General features: G+C 36.0%; 1 protein-coding gene across 1 annotated transcript; it reads left to right on the top strand.

The window, feature by feature from the left end:
- The first annotated feature begins 1,238 nt into the window (after window positions 1–1,238).
- Window positions 1,239–1,604, top strand: LOC129646253 (40S ribosomal protein S23-like). Its single transcript, XM_055572163.1, has one exon. It carries the CDS (start codon window positions 1,239–1,241, stop codon window positions 1,602–1,604), a length of 366 nt encoding a protein of 121 aa, XP_055428138.1.
- Window positions 1,605–21,125: the final 19,521 nt, after the last annotated feature.

Genomic DNA, 21,125 nt, shown 5'->3' with positions numbered 1-21,125 from the left:
TTTCAAACTCAAACACTGGACTGTTTTTCAGAAGATGTCCTAGGAACACTGGAAAGTCTTAGGAATTTACTTCCCCCCCACTCTACCTCACCCAGGGGGCACTGATGTGTGCCACAGTATGAAAGACCAGCCCCCTTACTCTCTGCTATTAGGACAATCCTGAGGTATAACTTACATTCCAGATTCCCCTGCAAATCACAGGCTGAACCTAATCTCTATTGGAGTTGGCCTGAGATTCATCCTTGCTTGTATGTCTTCTCTTTCCTGTCCTGCTTTCCACATCCCCTTCCTGGTTTCCCCCAGGAGTATTTTCTTAATGAATCACTTGCACATGAATCCTCATCTGATGGTCTGCTTCTAGGAAGCCTGATCTAAGACACTGGGTAAAGGGCTAAAGGTGCTGGGTCATTTTCAGTGGCTTCACACATAAGATCAAAAGGAGTATCTGGAAAAGTAGGAATGACTTAACTCGCAGCTACCACTATTACTATGGGAAAAAAGAAAAACTAAAATGTGTATTTCTGTTGCTAGGGGCACATTCATATATATAAATTTAGCTTTTGTGATGTGGATATCTACAATCTGTTCAAAAAGTGAATGAATCTGTATCTTGTGTATTATCAAATTGAACTTCATAAAAGCAATCTTCTAATTGGATCTTCGAAGATAAAGGGAATAAAATTACTAGAATGGACAACAGAAGTGCTCAGTGACACTTCAGCACTGGGTAACCCTCAGATACTTAGAGTCTTTCCAAATACAGAATGTCATGGATTCTAAATGTCATGACTTCTTTTGGGGGGCCAAATATATTGCCTGTCATTGTTTTGAATAAGGGTAATGATTGCTGAACTATATGGAAAAGGGGGTGGGGGGTGTTGGGTGTGAGGAGGAAGAAGGACTGCAGAAGAAGCAACTGGCAAAAGATTAGCTGATTTAGTTTTGACTTTACTAATTGTTACCATCTATGATTCTCTTCTATGATCCTAATTAATAAATTAACACAGAAGTTTATGTTACACAGTAGTTTTATAATAATACTAAAATACGTAAATATTAGACTTATTTGTGTATTGCAGAATTACTAGGTTTTGTATGAATAATTAACCCAGCAAGATAAAATTTTTAAAAATAGATTTCTAAGTTAAAGCATCGCCTTTGATAAATACAAAAATCGGGAAACATAGATGTTACTTGGAGTAAAATTCTCTTTCGCTCAGGCCTGTGGCGCCAGCAGGATGGGCAAGTGTCACGGTCTTCCTACTGCCAGGAAGCTCCGTAGCCACCAACAAGCCCGGAAGTGGCATGATACACAGTACAAGAAAGCCCATTTGGGCATTGCCCTGAAGGCCAACCCTTTTGGCGGCATTTCTCACGCCAAGGGAATTGTGCTGGAAAAAGTAGGAGTTGAAGCCAAACAGCCAAATTCTGCCATCAGGAAGTGTGTCAGGGTTCAGCTAATCAAGAATGGCAAAAAAATCACTGCTTTTGTACCCAATGATGGTTGCTTGAATTTTATTGAGGAAAATGATGAAGTTCTGGTTGCTGGATTTGGTCGCAAAGGTCATGCTGTTGGTGACATTCCTGGAGTCTGCTTTAAGTAGCCAATTGTCAAAGTAGCCAATTTCTCTCTTTTGGTTTTATACAAAGGCAAGAAGGAAAGACCAAGATCATAAATTTTGATGATGAAAGCACAATAGTAATAAATTTTCATATACCCAAAAAAGTAAAATTCTACAAGTTCTACCCTGTCAGAGCCCTGCAGACTCTTGTAAGACTCTGTGTTTTACTTATAGTTAAAATTGTATATATATTATTGTGCTTATTTGATTAATATCTATCTCCACATTAAACTATAGATCTGCGAGGGCTACTTTTGATCATTGTTGTATCTCTAGCACCAAATGCAATGCCTAACACATAATAGGTACTCAAAAAAACTTTTGTTGATCCAAAGCAATTAATAAATATATAAATAAAAATAATTTATATTAAATTTCAAATAATAGAGTCTTTACCATCTAAAGTACCTGGTGTAAGAATTCTCATACATTATTCTATAAATTATAGAAAATGGATAATCAAATGATTCTTGTCCTTAGAAATGCAAATAAGTTATATACAACAGAATGCCATTGATTATCGCCCTATGCATAGATCAGTTTTGCATCATTTGCAAATATATTTTAGCTTTCCATATTGCCCACATATATGTGGTTCTTTGAATTCTTCTTTGAATTGCATGTAACATTATACAGTTTCCTTCATTAATCAATGCATTAAATATTTGATAGGTCTTTGTATTTGTATGAGTCATGACTACTTTCTTCTAGAAAGTATGCTTTAACACCTTAAAAACATCTTAAATAAAGCTAATAGTCTATTTATGTATATGAAGATATATGAGAATAAACTACATGAGCAGTATGCTGGGCCTAAGCAGGAACTGACTATACTCCTTTAAAGAATTTTATTAGTCAAGCTACAAAGAGAGTACTAAAGGAACTTTTTTATCACTATTTTGCTTTTTATCACTATTGTTAGTTCATGTAACAAAGTACCAGCCCTGCACTGTATCATTCAGACTCTTCCCTAGCTTCCTAGGATTTGCATACTAGGGAAATATTTTACAGAGATCATCCGTACAAGTATTTCAAAATACTTGTCCTGGTTTGCAGTTAAATTTGTTGTTTTATTTTCTGTTTTCTTTTGTTGTCATTATTTTGCTCCATGTTATATACTTTAAAACTGAAGAATTTTCAAAATTGTAAAAAGAAACAGCTCAAACTTTGGAATTTCAACTCCATACATGTTTGAAGAGTGCAAAGGTTGTATTGGGGGCGGGCAGCAGGACTAAATTACATATGATTTTTTTCAAACAAATGCCAAACTGTATCTGCTAGTAAGTTTTACCTAGCTTGGAAACCAAACTCAGCCACATAGTATGAGAATGCCAGATATACGACAATAAATATTTTTGGCATAGTTTCAAAGCTACATAATGCCAGACATAGACATGTAAAAGTAATGGCAAGAACTACAAAGATTATAAAAGAAATAAAGTCACAGTTCGTAATTCATACGATTATGTTCAATAGCAGACTTAGACAGCTTTTCACATAATAAGATCCACATGTAAAAGCATCAGCTTATTTTACTCAGAAAAAGATAACAAATATTAAAATGGCTTTTAAAAGTAAAATTTTGTTGAGAGCTTGTAAATGTACGTTTGCGAGCTGAAGGAGAAAAACTTAAATTGTCTTTTTGTTTCTATTTAGATACCCAACTTCTGCTTCCCTTTTTGTAACACAGAACAATTGAATAAGGAAAGAAAATGGAGTTTTAAAGATTGGACTGTCTCTGAAATATTGTCACTGTAATCTGAATATTACAACTGGAAAATACCATTCTTCTAAAATTAAATAAACTGTGTCTTGCATTTAGAGAAAGGATGAAGGAAATATAGTTGTCAGATGTTCAAACCCTGATTTGACTACTGGGTACAGATTGTGGGGCTTAAAGCCAAAGTTAATAAAGTAGTCCAAAGCAATTTCATTACATCCTCCATTGCAAGGTTAGTATCTCAGGCTGGTTTTTAAGTGCAGGCTTTCTAGCAACATTTTGTGCTACTTGTGATATCTTGTTTTGGACCTAAAGAACTCCAACTAAATTGCGTTTGTGATGGGTTTGATTTCCAGAGATAAAAGAAGCATACGTTTGTGTTTTCGTTTTGTTTAATTTATAGATTAGAAGTGGCTGGCCATCAGGGTGGGCTAATGAAAAGCAAGACTAAGGGGAAATGCTAGTGAAAGAAGGATGGAAGAAACCGTAGAATCTGAGATAAACTGTCAGTCCCTTAGGCAAGATAAGCCAGAACACCACAGTGCCAAGAACAACTAGCTCAGGTTTCAGTTCTCAGTCACAAGCAACACTGCGAACTGAAGTTAAATTTTTAAAAAAGAATTTTACCAGGATGGGAAATAACAGTTTAGTAGGTGAACTGAAAATAGTCACATTTTGAGATTTCATAGTAAGGGCAATAAAATATTTCTTAAGACTATAGGTCTATATGGTATTGATTTTTTATTTTGTTGAATAAAATGTAAAAAATATTTTTGCTTCTTTTCAACCCAGTGAAAACTTATAATGTAGAATAAGTTATATGGCATCTCTTATCTACCAACTATTATAAAAGGGAAAAATGTTTTGCAGACATATTTTCCTTAGTTCCAAATTTTGCAGGAAATTTTTAAATACCCCTCTAGTGATGCACTATTTGTATTGAATACATGTGGAACGCACTGGTCGTGATGGGCACTCTTTCTTAGATGTGGGTGAAAACATTTGTTACAAAAAGACACTTTCAAACTGAGTTCTATCCCCATTTACACATGGATCCCTTTAATGGATGTTGAGAGTCTTGATTTAGAACTTTTAATAGGCTCGTTTACATTTTGCAAATCTCTACCTTTGAAATAAAAATGCAGTGATCCACCCATCTGCAGACAATTAAGACCAGCAGCCAAGTATAAAAGGGTGGAGAACTTTTAATAGGTGTTTATAGATTGGAAGCATCGACCCCCTTTTAAATGAAAGAAGCCTAAGAAGAAATAGTAAGTGTTAAGGATAACCATGAAATTCATTTAACCCCCCAAGCAGAAGATCTGTTATCAAAGAATTGGCAGGATTCTACACCTTCCAACTTAAGGTTCTTAGCTTAAGTACTCAGCAAAAGTAGTTAGAAAAGAAATATCTTATTTAGAAGTGTTTTGATTATAAATTCTTAACTGCTTTAAGGTCAAAAACACAAGCCCACAGGAAGACCGACAGTAAGGTATGTGATATAAAAACAAATATTTCCATAAAATCTTTGCCCTAGCAAAAAGGGAAATTCTTAGTAGGTTCAAGGTGGGAATTTAGGGAATAGTATTTTTTTACAGGAAATACTGGTTAGGCGTTTTATATAGGGGGTTCTGCATTTGTGAAAGGATAATTTGCTCTAAAATATGTGGGCAACCAGCCTAAATTCTCTAATTGAGTAGTTTGCTCATAACCCCAGGCCATTAGGTGAATGTAAACTGTTACAGGCTTAGTAAGAAAATAGTCCCATTAGGATTTTTGTATTTGTATGTGGTTGTGGGTTAGAGTAACTGTTTCCAAAATCATGGATTAATGAAAAGCTCTTTTTTCTGAGTTTGCAAATACCAGCTTTGAAATGCTCAAACTCAAATTAAGCCAAGGATTCTTTTTTTGCTGTTTTTTATTTTGTTTTTTACAGTTAAAAATTTTTTTACAAGATCAAGTCTGAGCTATAAGTTCCACTGTAAGTTATCTAAGGAAAATTAGAGATAATTGACTGGTTGTTAATAAAGGAAAACACTCAAGCTTTCTTTGATACTGTCATTCAAAAACTTTGCTCATATCCTAAAATTCTCCTCATTGGCCACTGCCAAAGAACTTGACAGAAAATGGGTATGACTTTTAGCAACTAAAGACTAGTGCAGAAATTCAAGAAATGTTGTGAGCATGTGTTTCATTTAGTACACATGGGGTAGGTAAGCTCGTATTTCTGTGAAGGAGAAGACAACTTTATGTGCTGCTTCTTGCGTCCAATCTTGGGCTCCTCTCTTATAATGGATCCCTTCAGTTACACAGTCTACTTCTTTTCCTGTTCCAGGATTCTTGTTAACTCATCACATTGTTTCTTCCTAAGCATAGTATACTCGCATAGCAGAGCAAGGAAGGAACCCAAAAGAGACTATGTAATGCTCCTTTGAATCAATAACTATAAAATGCAGAAGAAATTCAGTCAAAGGAGGAAAATACCTGACCAAATATATTAAATTGACATATTCAAATTGAGATAATCTGTGTCTTGTTCATGTCTCCATTTTCCCACTGAAACTGATCTAGTACTAATAAGCCTGTGGATGCTAGCTTTATATCAAACCTTCTTTTAAAAACTGAATTACACAAGACTTTTTCTTCACAATTAAATAAATAACAAAATCACAGAGCCCAATACCAATCTCTTAAGCCACCTGGGGCACTGCTAGGTGTTTTCATAGGCTGGTTAACTTTTTACTGTCTAGTTTCCTTTTCGCCACTTAAAATGTTCCTATTTCAAAACATTATAACATTACAGCCATATCAAAAATATATGTTTGTCTAAATTCTTTAGTTGGAAAAATCAGAATGATATGATATGGGAGGAAATAAAAAAATAAAAAGAAATCCTAAAAAGAAGATACCAAAGCAGAATTGTTCTGAAATAATATTGTAAGAAGTGAAAAATTAAGCTCATATACAGGAGGATGTGAAGAAGGAATTTTAAGAGGGCTGTGCTCTACTGTGAAAGTACATGGAAACGCCATCCCTTGAAAGAATTCCAGAATAGTTGGATAGTTTTGAATAGCTTTCTTAAAAATTTTCTAAGAGATATAACAAAGAGATTGTATTTATTATCTTCTTTGGATTGAGATTGAAGCTAGAATACTTGAATAATAAATTCTGGACAAGTTGAGAGATGAGATTTGCTGAAAGAAATAACGATAAAGGAAATATAAATTGACTCTAGTAACAACCAAATGGAGAGAAAGGATTTATCTTCAAAATTCTTCCCTTAATTTATCATTTTCAAAAGTAATAAAATAATACTATAGAGAGGAAAGGCAGTGATTCATCAGATTCTTTCACATACCAGTTTACCAATATTTTTAATACCAGTATAACTATGAATTATGTTAAGAGCAAAATGAAAATACATATGTAGATATTTGCATGGACAACAATCCCACTTGGAGTGCCCAAAAGATGATAAAATGTTAATGAGAATTGAGACCTAACAGAGAAAAAAAAATCCATAAATATAAATATAAGGTTAGAAACTATTTGCATGTAAAGATGCTTTAAGAAGATCCTAGATGATTTTTTAGAAGAGATATGGGTGGAATTTCTAAAGAATAACTGTCCAATCTTTCTTAGTTTCATCTTGCACATAATTAATGAATATTTGTTAGATGAATGAGAAAGAGAGAAGAAAAGTAAGCCTATTACAACGCAATATCTATTTTGTGAGAAAGAAAATACTATAAATCTAAATATTTGCTCTTTCAAGTTTACTAAAGTATATTTTTAAATGGATACATGGTAGATAACTATTAGAGTCAGATGAAGTGTTTTCATTTTTCTCTGTTCTATAGGTTTGAAATCTTCCATAATAAATATTTAAAAAATGAAAAAGTGTATTCCTCAGGATTTGCAGAGTAAAGTGGCATATACAAAATTCATATTTAGGAACCAAAACTTGGAGATTATTATGGAATTTCATCTCAAGGAAAGACTTGTTGGGGGAAGGGATAGCAACATGGGGTCTGCTCTGTCCAGTGACAATGAAACAAGAAGGTGGAATGAAGCACAAAGGGAAGCCAGAGGGAGGGGCATGGCAGTCATTTCAAGCCTAGTGGCTATTTTAATATTACAAGACTTTGTTCTTCCGATGCTTCACCACCTCATTAACCTATATGTCATTCTGAAGTATTTTGCCATGCTCTGATGATTAGAGACTTGCTCGCTAACAACACAACATTTTAAATGCAAGCTCTTCCCTGGAGTTGTGGTGAATTAATTTTCAATTAGTTTTCATTAATGAACTTCATTTTATGGGTTCAATTGCTGTCCCAGCTTCAGGAAATCCAGCAAGTACTTTGGTGGGGTGGGAAGGGGCAGCTGGAGGAGTCAGGAATATCCTGGGCCCTTTGCATGAATCCTTACTTCACTTATCAACCAAAACAAAAAATTATAAATTAAACACTACCAATAGAATCCAGGCATCTTTTCTGGGATCTTTAGAGGTAAGTTTTATTGCTAGTTTCACCTGGTTTTTATCTCATACCCCAAAACCAGGCTCCAAGAAGGGGAAAAAATCGAATCTGAATAGAAAAGTGCTATGGGCAAGTCACTCATTCTTTCTATACCTTCACTTCCTCTCATGGAAAAAGGTTTAGTCCAGATTGACCAGATTCAAGTAATACGTGCCTATAATAGTTGGCAAATGATCACAAACACATCTAACACAGAAAGACAAACCACGTAGTAAAACCAAAGTTCTTGGGTGGCTAATGAAGGACTAGTAGCCTGGGTAACGCTCCCACAGGCCCAAACTCTAGCTGTTCCTCAGGGCGAGTGGGATGCTCCCATGCCCAAATACTATAAGGTTTCCATGGTCATACCATTTTCATCTTAAGAACCTATAAGAGAGAGTTGTGATATATTCACACCTTGTAGCAGAAGACTTCACCTTAATAAAATTTAATAAACATTTTTTTCTTCATGATTTTTCTATAAAAATTGCTAAGTGGGTTGATAAATTAATCCTTTGGTGTTTGCTCTTAAGGAGGCATGTGTTTTTTTTAAAGTACACTGGGATTTTAGAATTATAAAAAGGTATTTTATTCCATCTTGTTTCTTTGACTCAGAAGTAAAGTTTATTTCTGAGTTAATGGAGTTAATTCTTCCCTTCACACATAAATGATTAATTATTCTTTTAATAGGCATTTATTGAGTGCTAATTTAGTCATAATACCAGGATCTTCAGGATCATAATCTAAAAAACAAAAACAAAAAACTAGAAGAGGGGGTTCTGTTCCAGTGAAAATGTAAAGTAGTTGAAATGACAAAAGAGGAATGTATGAAACTGTAAAAAGTGACAGAGCAGCAGATGAATAAGTGAAAATAATGGAGTTGAAATTAAAGGGAAAGTACCCAGGGATGATGACATAAACCTTAGTCGATGTTTAATTATCTTTATATACTTTCTTCATCACAGTTTTTCTGTGTTACTGGTTATTTTCTTGTGAAAACAAACTCAGATTTTTGTTCTTTTTAAATGAGTAGTATCTTATAGATAGAGCCATTTCTTAACGTTTGGTTCCTTACTATGTAAGGATATAAGGATGAAATTGAGGATCTTATATAATGATGTAAAGAAAATGACTCCCCACAAAGTCAGCAAGAAACCAAAAATGTAAAATACCTTCTTATGTAAGTCACTGTTAAAGATCTGGAACATCACAGTACAAATTAGAATCTAGTCTGGAAAAAACAGAAAAATATAAAAGAAACAATAGATCGTAAAACTCAATTAGTGACGTACAGGAACAAAACTAACCCTCAAAAGAAATAGGTGACCCACCTGATAGTGCAATGAATAAAAGAGAATTTGTCAAAGCACTTAGAGGTGTTTAATCTTTCATAAGTTTATGTGTCTTTCACAAAATATGATGTATGTATTTTGTTATGAACTTCAGGTCTGGAGTCTGATGACAGCATAATAGGAAGAGCTCAGATTTTAGACTCAGAGCTGAATTAATACCACTTCTGACATTTATGAACAGGTTCTTGGACAAATATTTTAGCTTCTCTGAGTCTCAGTTTCATTATTGGTAAAGTATAAGTAAAAATAATGCCAACATTATAAGGATTTTGTGAGGATTAAATGGGAAAATTCACATAAAATGTTTTGCACATGGTATTCACTCAGTAAAAATGAACTACTGCTATGATATATGGAGAAGGCAATGGTACCCCACTCCAGTACTCTTGCCTGGAAAATCCCATGGATGGAGGGGCCTGGTAGGCTGCAGTCCATGGGGTCGCTAAGAGTCAGACACGACTGAGCGACTTCACTTTCACTTTTCACTTTCATGCATTGGAGAAGGAAATGGCAACCCATTCCAGTGTTCTTGCCTGGAGAATCCCAGGGACGGCGGAGCCTGGTGGGCTGCTGTCTGTGGGGTGGCACAGAGTCGGACACGACTGACGCGACTTAGCAGCAGCAGCAGCAGCAGCTATGATATATACTCAGCTAAACAGTTGGAAGTAAGCAAAATTCTCTAGGTGGATAGAAAGTTATCTTACAAAGTCATCTCATTAGTGGAGTCCATAAAATATTTTTATTAAAACCACTAATAAATTTGGAGACATAACCAAATGAGAATTATGTGACTGCCATTACTTAGGTTGCCTGGTGATCAATTTAAAAAATTGATGAGATGTCACTAGTTTTCCAAATCTCAACTTCTGGCACAAAAATCAAGTATTTAATATTATTTTGCCTTCATAATTCCACAAAAACACCAGATTATTAGGTTCTGCCTTTTGTCCTAAACTCCCCTAAGTTATATCAATAATAATGTACACGTCCTATGTCTTTCTTTGAATAAAACATAAGTGGATAAATATGGTTTTATTAGGTCAACTGGGAAAATAAACTTCCTTGCAGCCATCCACCTGTTTTCTACATATTCCAATATGGGAAATGTCAACTCTCTTTGAAAGAACTGCTGTGAAACTGGTCTCTAAGTACATTTTTCTAAACTCAACACAATCATGCTTTTTAAAAACATGATACATGTTTTTTTAAGTATTAAAGGACTTTTCCAAGGTTCTCTAATCTTTGTCACAATGTTATCATTTAAATGAATGATTTTTGCTACTTTTTCAAGAAATAACCATACTTAGTAACTGAGTGTCAAGCAGTAATACCGGAAAAAAGCAATGAGATAGAACTGAGTGAAATTCTAATTCTAATTCTGCAAGCTACTTTTAAAATAAAGAGGGTGTGTGTGTGTGTGTGTGTATATGTGTGTGTGTGTGTATATATATATATATATATATATATATATATATCTGATTAACTTTGCTGTACAACAGAAAATAACATAACATTGTAAAGCAACTATACTCCAATAAAAAAATTTTTTAAATAAGCCATTTTAGATACAAATAAACTTTTTTTATGAAACAGAAATAGAGTCACAGATGGTAGAAAACAAACCTATGGTTACCAAAGGGAAAAAGTAGTGAGGGATAAATTGGGAGATTGGAATTGACATATACACACTACTATTTGTTAAATAGATAATAAGGACCTCCTGTATAGCACAGGGAACTCTGCTCAGTACTCTGAAATGATCTATATGGGAGAAGAATTTTTGGAAGAGAGTATATACGTATCTGTATAACTGACTCGCTTTGCTGTACACCTGAACACAACATTGTAAACAACTATACTCAAAAAAACAAAAAAAAGGTTTTTAAAGGCAAAAAGTCCACTTTACCTATATTAAATAATAGAATATTATGCCCCCATTCTGGCCTAAAAAATATTAATTATTTTGTTTTCTTTTTTTGGAAACAGTAATATATGTACATAATTTCAAAAATTGAAAAGTTTGAAATGATATAATACCTCACTTATCTCCCAATTAAACTTACTTCTTAAATTGGAGGCACTATGCAGTCATGCATATTATAAACATAATTTTACATTGATTTTCCTGATAGAAATTTTTACTTCTGGTTTAATATATGTAACATATATTATATTTTATATTATAATATTAGTTAATAATATAGTATATTAAATCAGAAGTAAATTAACAAATAGGTCATAAGTTACTGCAAGTCTTTTCTGACTTGTAGTTTTGAAGAAAACATCTAACATAAATACTCTATTGTACTATAAAAAGACTATTAAGAGAAGTTCTAAAAAACATTTCGCTTAAGGTTCTATTTATATGAAGTCTAAAAGAGAACTGAGAAAAATACCATAAGCTCCCATTTAGCCAGACCCAAATAACCAGAATTCTTTGTAGTCATAGGCAATAATTCATGTTCCTATAGATGATCCTATGACTCTGCAAGATGAAAGTGCCTTCTGAAGCACAAAGCATTACAATTATGTACTGCTTGACTTAGTCTCACTATTAAAGTCATCGTATTATTTCCTTGAAACGTATGATCCAGGATTAAAAGTTTCATGTATGTGGCAATGTCTTTATTATTCAGAATATTAAATTAATCATAATATTTCATTATCCTCAATTTCTTTTAAAAAGGAATTTCCTTTTAGTTTAATGTGGAAATATGAGGACGTGTGGAGAAAAGGGAAGAAATCTTCACCTACATCACGTTATGAGTAAGACCTCTGTTTGTCCTCATTCTTGAGTTCATTGGTATTAATACTGCCTTAAAATATGCTAAGAAACTTCATCTTATTTTTAGTTTTTCCTAATAAATTACATATAATCAAACATGCAGATATTTTCTTAATATATTTTGATTCCATAAACACAAAATTTTAAATACATATGCAATTATTTTAAATGATTAAAGTGCAACTCTTCAGATATTTTCTACAAGGAAAAGTACCTTCTGTAAATATAAGTTATTGTGCTAAGATATCATAAATATACACTGAACATTTATGGTACTTAATTTTATAAGTTAACAATTTAATGCCATTTACCAGGGCTTTTTTTTTTCCTTACATAATTTAACTAATTTCTTCAGAGCTAGTTACGTCTATATTTTACATCATTTTAATAATTATATATTGTGCATGGTATGAATAACCACCTTAAAACCTCACTCCCTGAATCCAATTTAGAAGATAAACTGTTAACACAGAAAGCTGTTTTTAGAGATTCCTATGGAAAAAATTTTAAATATTTTATGTATCCTTTGCTTTGAGTTTTTAAAATATTTGGAGCAGGCTAAATTGTTCCATTATTAACTATTAAAATTTTTGTATTTATATGCATAACATTAGAATATTTCTATTTTGACAGACAGAAAGGAAAGGAAGCAAGGAAATGCACAATTACACCAGAAAGATACTGTGTCATCCAATACTCAAACACCGCAGGGTATGCAAAGAGAGTCATTAAAACAGCATTCGGCTGTGTTCTGTTGACATATGGTAGGCTTCCAAAATTAACAGAGTATTTTGCTGCCTACTGGCTTGTATCACAGTCTTGATAGTTTGGGGGGTTTTGTTTTTTGGTTTTGGTTTTTGTGGGGGGGGCATTTTAAATATCTGTGTTTTGATAGGTACTTTTGAGAGCTTATGAATCATTAATCTCTTTAGATGTGTGATTCTGGTTAAGGAAACAAAGATCATATTTCTTCTGTTTTCTTTGCAATTCTCTCCTCTACTATGTGCCTCTCTCTCCTCTACTATGTGCCTCTCTCTCCTCCTCGTGCATTGGGGTAGCCTCTCTGTTCTCTTCCTCTGAGCCAAACTGCCATTTTAAAAATATATTTTAAAAACATATTCAGGAAGGTATAAATTTGTTTGGCTGTGGACTTCCCTGGAGGTCCAGTGGTTAGGGCTCTATGCTTTCCCTGAAAGGGGGCATGGGTTTGATCCCTGGTTGGGGAACTAAGATTCTGAATGCCTTGCAATGCAGCCAAAACAAAAAGAAAATTTTTTAATTTATTCGGTTGTGATATCTGTTTCTCATGCCTGACTGAATAGGTTGTAAGTGCCCCTTGACCTTTCACATGCGCAGCAGCGTCTCCAATTTTGTTCAAGACATATGGGGTTAGCTCTGCCTCCGCACACCCTTGACACCCACAATGTAACTGGAGTCACTCTTAACTTCAGCTTGGTAAAATATTCAGTTTATAGCCCAGAATGTGTTCACTTTATAAATCAGATTTCAATAAAACTCCAAAACAAGGAGTGTATTTCTAAACCGTAAGGAAGAGCAAAGATCTACTCTCAAACTCCACATAGCCAGTTCACTCTGTAGCACTGTTTTCAAAATGAAATGAAGGTTTTCAGAGTCATATAAACTCAATCTCAATGTCCATGTATATGCTTTCTAAATAGTAATTAGGATATTCTGCGGCTTTGATAAAGGAGGAGGCCTCTTCCTCCAAATTTCCACCACCATCTGTGTCTGAGGCATCCATTGGCCATTTGTTATGCCAGGTGTCAAATTTCTTTTTGAGAGTGTTACACTGAGATTTCTGAAAGAGATGGCAGTATTACTTAGCTCCTGCTTAACCCCTGCTTACTCCCAGAGGGATCAAAGGGCAGTACCTATTTTGAGGTCAATTACTCTGTCTCTTTAGTTTAGAAAGATCTTAATTATGCAATCTCCAAGACACAAAAGGTAAAGGAATTTTCCTGCACCCAAAATCACTGACACCACATGGTGAGAGATTCCAGCCCTGCCAAATTCTTCTTCAGTGGTGTAACACAACACAGCACAGGCAGGAATTCACCAGGCAAAGGATAGCTGGAGGGATGTTCAGTTGAGTTCAGTTCAGTCGCTCAGTCGTGTCTGACTCTTTGCGACCCCATTAACCACAGCACGCCAGGCCTCCCTGTCCATCACCAACTCCAGGAGTTCACTCAGACTCACGTCCATCGAGTCAGTGATGCCATCCAGCCATCTCATCCTCTGTAGTTCCCTTCTCCTCCTGTGAGGGATGTTATTTGCCTTTAACTGATTTTCTTCCCCTGGAGCTAGTGGAAGATTCAGACTCAGCATGTTTAAGAATACAGGTATTGGGTTTAGGTGGCCAGGATTCAAATTTCATACGTTGCTAGCTGTGTGACTTTGGACAAGTTAATTATACTCCTTTTTCCTCTATGAGAGTTAATAACAGCATCTATTTCATAGAGCTTCAATGTGATGATGCATATAAAGTGTCTAGCCTGTGGTGAGCATTTGGTAAGTGTTAACTATTCATTCATTCATTCATTCAATAAACACTGAGCACCTCTACAAAGCATTTTATGGATGAGGAAACTGAGACATGGAAATCTGGGGCAGTCACCCCAAATTCCTATTGAATAGGATGTCCTACTGTCTGTTTTCACCTCACCAGGGTGAGCTAGTCAGTCCTCGTAACAGGATATTAAAAATCCAACTTAGATTTGGGAAACAGCCAGGAACGTCTCAAAAAATGAAATATTTCAAAGAAATGCCAAGTTCCTGTTTCAGTTTTATGAAACATGTAATGATTGCAAACTTGTCTAAAATGTTTTCATGAGCAGAACAAAATAAGACTGAGATATAAGTTTGATTTACAAAGAGAAAATGCCAACAGATCCTGAAGCCATACAAAAATCCGTTTTACTTTTGTTGTATGAGCTAAAAAATATGCCTTGTTGTCAAGTGAGGGCCTGGGATGTTTAGTTCTTGTGTGTATTGTCTTTATTTCTTCATATAATGAGATTCTTATGAATTTTAACCAATACTACATGTAACATAAGAAATAATCAATAAGGACAAACAATGGGTGAAGGGAAGGAGGAGATGATTTGAACTGACAATTTATTTTCTCAAATGAGTGCTTACTCCCAGAGATTATGCAACAAAATGAAGTTACTATACTAATAGGTTAGCCCACATCCACCCTACCAAATGCTGATTTTAGATTCCCTATGGAACAAATACTACTTAAATCTTTAATTTCCATATTACTACTACTGAATTGAAAATGTCAGGCCCTAAAAACCCAAAATAAGTTAAGAATACATAAAAGGCTGGAATGAAATCAAATTAAATATAAATTTCTTCACATATTCTGATAGGAATCTAAACATAGATCAGATCAATCAGTCATGTCCGACTCTTTGCGACCCCATGAATCACAGCACGCCAGGCCTCCCTGTCCATCACAAACTCCCAGAGTTCACTGAGACTCACGTCCATCGAATCAGTGATGTCATCCAGCCATCTCATCCTATGTCATCCCCTTTTCCTCCTGCCCCCAATCCCTCCCAGCATCAGTCTTTTCCAATGAGTCAACACTTCGCATGAGGTGGCCAAAGTACTGGAGTTTCAGCTTTAGCATCATTCCTTCCAAAGAAATCCCAGGGCTGATCTCCTTCAGAATGGACTGGTTGGATCTCCTTGCAGTCCAAGGGACTCTCAAGAGTCTTCTCCAACACCACAGTTCAAAAGCATCAATTCTTTGGCACTCAGCCTTCTTCACAGTCCAACTCTCACATCCATACATGACCACAGGAAAAACCATAGCCTTGACTAGACAAACCCTTTGTTGGCAAAGTAATGTCTCTGCTTTTGAATATGCTATCTAGGTTGGGCATAACTTTCCTTCCAAGGAGTAAGCGTCTTTTAATTTCACGGCTGCAGTCACCATCTGTAGTGATTTTGGAGCCCAGAAAAATAAAGTCTGACACTGTTTCCACTGTTTCCCCATCTATTTCCCATGAAGTGGTGGGACCGGATGCCATGATCTTCATTTTCTGAATGTTAAGTTTTAAGTCAAGTTTTTCACTCTCCACTTTCACTTTCATCAAGAGGCTCTTTAGTTCCCCTTCACTTTCTGCCATAAGGGTGGTGTCATCTGCATATCTGACGTTATTGATATTTCTCCCGGCAATCTTGATTCTAGCTTGTGTTTCTTCCAGTCCAGCGTTTCTCATGATGTACTCTGCATGTAAGTTAAATAAGCAGGGTGACAATATACAGCCTTGACATACTCCTTTTCCTATTTGGAACCAGTCTGTTGTTCCATGTCCAGTTCTAACTGTTGCTTCCTGACCTGCATACAGGTTTCTCAAGAGGCAGATCAGGTGGTCTGGTATTCCCATCTCTTGAAGAATTTTCCACAGTTTATTGTGATCCACACAGTCAAAGGCTTTGGCATAGTCAATAAAGCAGAAATAGATGTTTTTCTGGAACTCTCTTGCTTTTTCCATGATCCAGCGGATGTTGGCAATTTGATCTCTGTTTCCTCTGCCTTTTCTAAAACCAGCTTGAACATCAGAAAGTTCACGTTTCACATATTGCTGAAGCCTGGCTTGGAGAATTCTGAGCATTGCTTTACTAGTGTGTGAGATGAGTGCAATTGTGCGGTAGTTTGAGCATTCTTTGGCATTGCCTTTCTTTGGGATTGGAATGAAAACTGACCTTTTCCAGTCCTGTGGCCACTGCTGAGTTTTCCAAATTTGCTGGCATATTGAGTGCAGCACTTTCACAACATCATCTTTCAGGATTTGGAATAGCTCAACTGGAATTCCATCACCTCCACTAGCTTTGTTCGTAGAGATGCTTTCTAAGGCCCACTTGACTTCACATTTCAGGATGTCTGGCTCTAGGTCAGTGATCACACCATCATGATTATCTGGGTCGTGAAGATCTTTTTTGTACAGTTCTTCTGTGTATTCTTGCCATCTCTTCTTAATATCTTCTGCTTCTGTTAGGTCCATACCATTTCTGTCCTTTATCGAGCCCATCTTTGCATGAAATGTTCCTTTGATATCTCTGATTTTCTTGAAGAGATCTCTAGTCTTTCCCATTCTTTTGTTTTGCTCTATATTACTCAGCTATTAAAAAGAACACATTTAAGTCAGTTCTAATGAGGTGGCTGGAATTGGAGCCTATTATACAGAGTGAAGTAAGTCAGAAAGAAAAACACCAGCACAGTATATTAACACCAGTACAGCATATATGTGGAATTTAAAAAGATGGTGATGATGACCCTATAAGCAAGACAGCAAAAGAGACACAGATATAAAGAATAGAGTTTTGGACTCTGTGGGAGAAGGCAAGGGTGGGATGATTTGAGAGAATAGCATTGAAACATGTATATTACCATATGTGAAATAGATGACCAGTCCAAGTTCGATGCATGAAACAGGGCACTCAAAGCCCGTGCACGGGACAACCCAAAGGGATGGGATGGGGAGGGAGGTGGGAAGGGGGTTTGGGATGGGGGGACACATGTACACCTGTGGCTGATTCATGTCAATGTATGGCAAAAGGCACCACAATATTGAAAAATAATTCAGTTCAGTTCAGTCGCTGAGTCATGTCTGACTCTTTGCGACCCCATGAATTGCAGCACACCAGGCCTCCCTGTCCATCACCAACTCCCTGAGTTCACTCAAACCCATGTCCATTGAGTCGGTGATGCTGTCCAACCATCTCATCCTCTGTCGTCCCCTTCTCCTCCTGCCCTCAATCTTTCCCAGCATCAGGGTCTTTTTAAATGAGTCAGCTCTTTGCATAAGGTGGCCAAAATACTGGAGTTTTAACTTTAACCTCAGTCCTTCCAATGAACACCTAGGACCGATTTCCCTTAGGATGGACTGGTTGGATCTCCTTGCAGTCCAAGGGACTCTCAAGAGTCTTCTCCAACACCACAGTTCAAAAGCATCAATTCTTCTGTGCTCGGCCCTCTTTATAGTCCAACTCTCACATCCATACATGACCACTGGAAAAACCATAGCCTTGACTAGACGGACCTTTGTTGACAAAGTAATGTCTCTGCTTTTTAATATGCTGTCTAGGTTGGTCATAACTTTTCTTCCAAGGAGTAAGCATCTTTTAATTTCATGGCTGCAATCACCATCTGCAGTGATTTTGGAGCCCCAAAATAAAGTCTGCCACTGTTTGCATTGTTTCCCCATCTATTTCCCATGAAGTGATAGGACCGGATGCCATGATCTTAGTTTCCTGAATGTTGAGCTTTAAGCCAACTTTTTCACTCTCCTCTTTCACTTTTATCAAGAGGCTCTTTAGTTCTTCTTCACTTTCTGCCATAAGGGTGGTGTCATCTGCATATCTGAGGTTATTGATACTTCTCCCAGCAATCTTGATTCCAGCTTGTGCTTCCTCCAGCCCAGCGTTTCTCATGATGTACTCTGCATGTAAGTTAAATAAGCAAGGTGACAATATACAGCCTTGACATACTCCTTTTCCTATTTGGAACCAGTCTGTTGTTCCATGTCCAGTTCTAACTGTTGCTTCCTGACCTGCATACAGGTTTCTCAAGAAGCAGGTCAGGTGGTCTGGTATTCCCATCTCCTTCAGAATTTTCCATAGTTTATTGTGATCCACACAGTCAAAGGCTTTGGCACAGTCAATAAAGCAGAAATAGATGTTTTTCTGGAACTCTCTTGCTTTTTCGATGATCCAGTGAATGTTGGCAATTTGATCTCTGTTTCCTCTGCCTTTTCTAAAACTAGCTTGAACATCTGGAAGTTCATGGTTCACGTATTGCTGAAGAAGAATTTCGGCTTGGAGAATTCTGAGCATTACTTTGCTAGCATGTGAGATGAGTGCAATTGTATGGTAGTTTGAACCTTCTTTGGCATTGCCCTTCTTTGGGATTAGAATGAAAACTGACCTTTTCCAGTCCTGTGGCCACTGCTGAGTTTTCCAAATTTGCTGACATATTGAATGCAGCACTTTCACAGCATTGTGTTTTAGGATTTGAAATAGCTCAACTGGAATTCCAGTAAAATAAGTAGCCTCCAATTAAAATAAATTGATTAATTTTTTTTAAGTGAAGACAAAGCCAAGAAAAAGAGCGGGAAAAGATCGATCTTCAGGCAAAAAAGTTCAGAGAAAAGGGAAAAGAGGAGCAAAGGGAAAACAGGTGGCAGTGTCCAACCAAGAGACTATAAGAAGACCCACTTGCAGGAAATGAAGAGACTAAAAATGAGGAGAGCCCAGCCTCTGATGAAGCAGAAGTGAAAGAAGCCAACTCTGATGAATATCACACACCCAGTCCTGTCAGGGGTCCCTGTCTCCCTTCTTGTCCAATCAGAGGAATATTTTTATCAATTATTTTGTAAATGCAAGTGTTTTAGTAGCTCTAGAAACATTTTAAAAAAGCAGGGAATCCCACCTCCTCCCATTTTTTAAGTGTGAAATGCTTTTTTTAAAGAGGTGAAATCATTTGCTGGTTGTTTATTTTTTGGTACAACCAGAAAATAGTGGGATATTGAATATGAGAGGCTTTAATTGTCTTGGGTGTCAGTTTAACATTCCATAGATAGGGAGTAGCTTTTATATCCTATAACACAAAGCATACTAAATGGCAATTTGGAGTCAGTTGCACATTTAATGTTTTGAACACTTTATATATTTTTTTGAACACTTTAAATTACTTCTCTTCCATATTGTTTTGGTAGAATTATTTCCTACAGCAAACCACTCACTCCTTGATCTTGGTTCTCCTGGCTAGAATTTCGTGCACTCTATAACATCTGGTCCTGGTAGTCCAGTTTTCCTAGTAACCTTGTTGATGTGCTGTGAATGATTGACAGTTTGAGTACGTAGTGTATATGATACTAAATTGTGAATCAGTGGGACTTATGATGTAACAGCATATCAATATTTGAAGATATTGGTACTTGATACCCTGTTAAGGAAATTTCACCTCCAAATTTTAAACTAGAAAGTCACTGGAATAACTGTTAAGAGAAGAATCACAACTACATGATTTTTTAGATTTTTGGTATGTATGTGAAGAATTGTGTACAAATTGAAATGTCTGTGTACTGATCCTCAAAACAACCAATAAAAATCTCAATTATGGAAAAAAAAAAAAAACCTATGGGCCTGAGATCCTGCGGTTATATAAAGTAGGGGTCCTTTCTGCACTGGGAAGAACAGGATACTTACCTTCTCTAGACTCAATACAAGTGTACTTGAGACCCACCCATAAATTGCATACTTTTTAAAGAGCTAACTTACTTAAATTACTAAAATTATCTCTTCTATTAGGAATCATTTTTCTCTATATGAAGTAATCAGATGATAGTAAAGAATTTTGCAAGTAATCAGAAATAGTGATTGACCCTCCAAATCAAGCTTGAGAGGATATATTCTCTTCATTTTCAAAGAGGACCTATCAAACTTGATGGTGATTATGTTCTAAGATTGAGAGGACTGTCTCTACCAATAAGAATTTTTTCTAAACAGTGTTCTCTTGTAAATATGGTGTCTTGGCTTATTGCAGGCAGCTTGATGCAAGAAAAACATGAGCTTTGGTATCTCCCAGGCTATGGAACCACATGCAGAATGCGGAGCATCAGTTTCCTCATTTGTAAAACAGGAAGTAGGAGAAAGTGATGCTTACTTACGTGTTTGCCTATGAAAATCAAATAAATATAGTCTATACCCATTACAAAGAATGAAATAATGCCATTTGTAGCAACATGGATGGACCTAAAGATTATCATGTTAAGCAAAGTAAGTCAGAAAGAGAAAGACAAATACCATATGATATCACTTCTATGTGGAATTTAAAACACAACACAAATGAACTTATCTACAAAGCAGCAACTGACTCACAGACATAGAGAACCACCCTTGTGGTTGCCAAGGGTGAGAGTAGAGAGGGAAGGGAAGGACTGAGAGTTTGGGATTAGCAGATAAGCTATTATATGTGGGATGGATAAACAACTAGGTCCTACTGAATAGCACAGGGAACTATATTCTGTATCTTGTGATAAACCACAATGGAAAAGAATATGGGAAAAGAATATATAACTCAGTCACTTT

The sequence above is a fragment of the Bubalus kerabau genome, chromosome 3, assembly GCF_029407905.1.
Source record: "Bubalus kerabau isolate K-KA32 ecotype Philippines breed swamp buffalo chromosome 3, PCC_UOA_SB_1v2, whole genome shotgun sequence".
NCBI classification, from domain to species: domain Eukaryota; kingdom Metazoa; phylum Chordata; class Mammalia; order Artiodactyla; family Bovidae; genus Bubalus; species Bubalus kerabau.
Note: the sequence above shows the minus strand (reverse complement) of the source record. Positions and strands in the feature narration are given on the sequence as shown.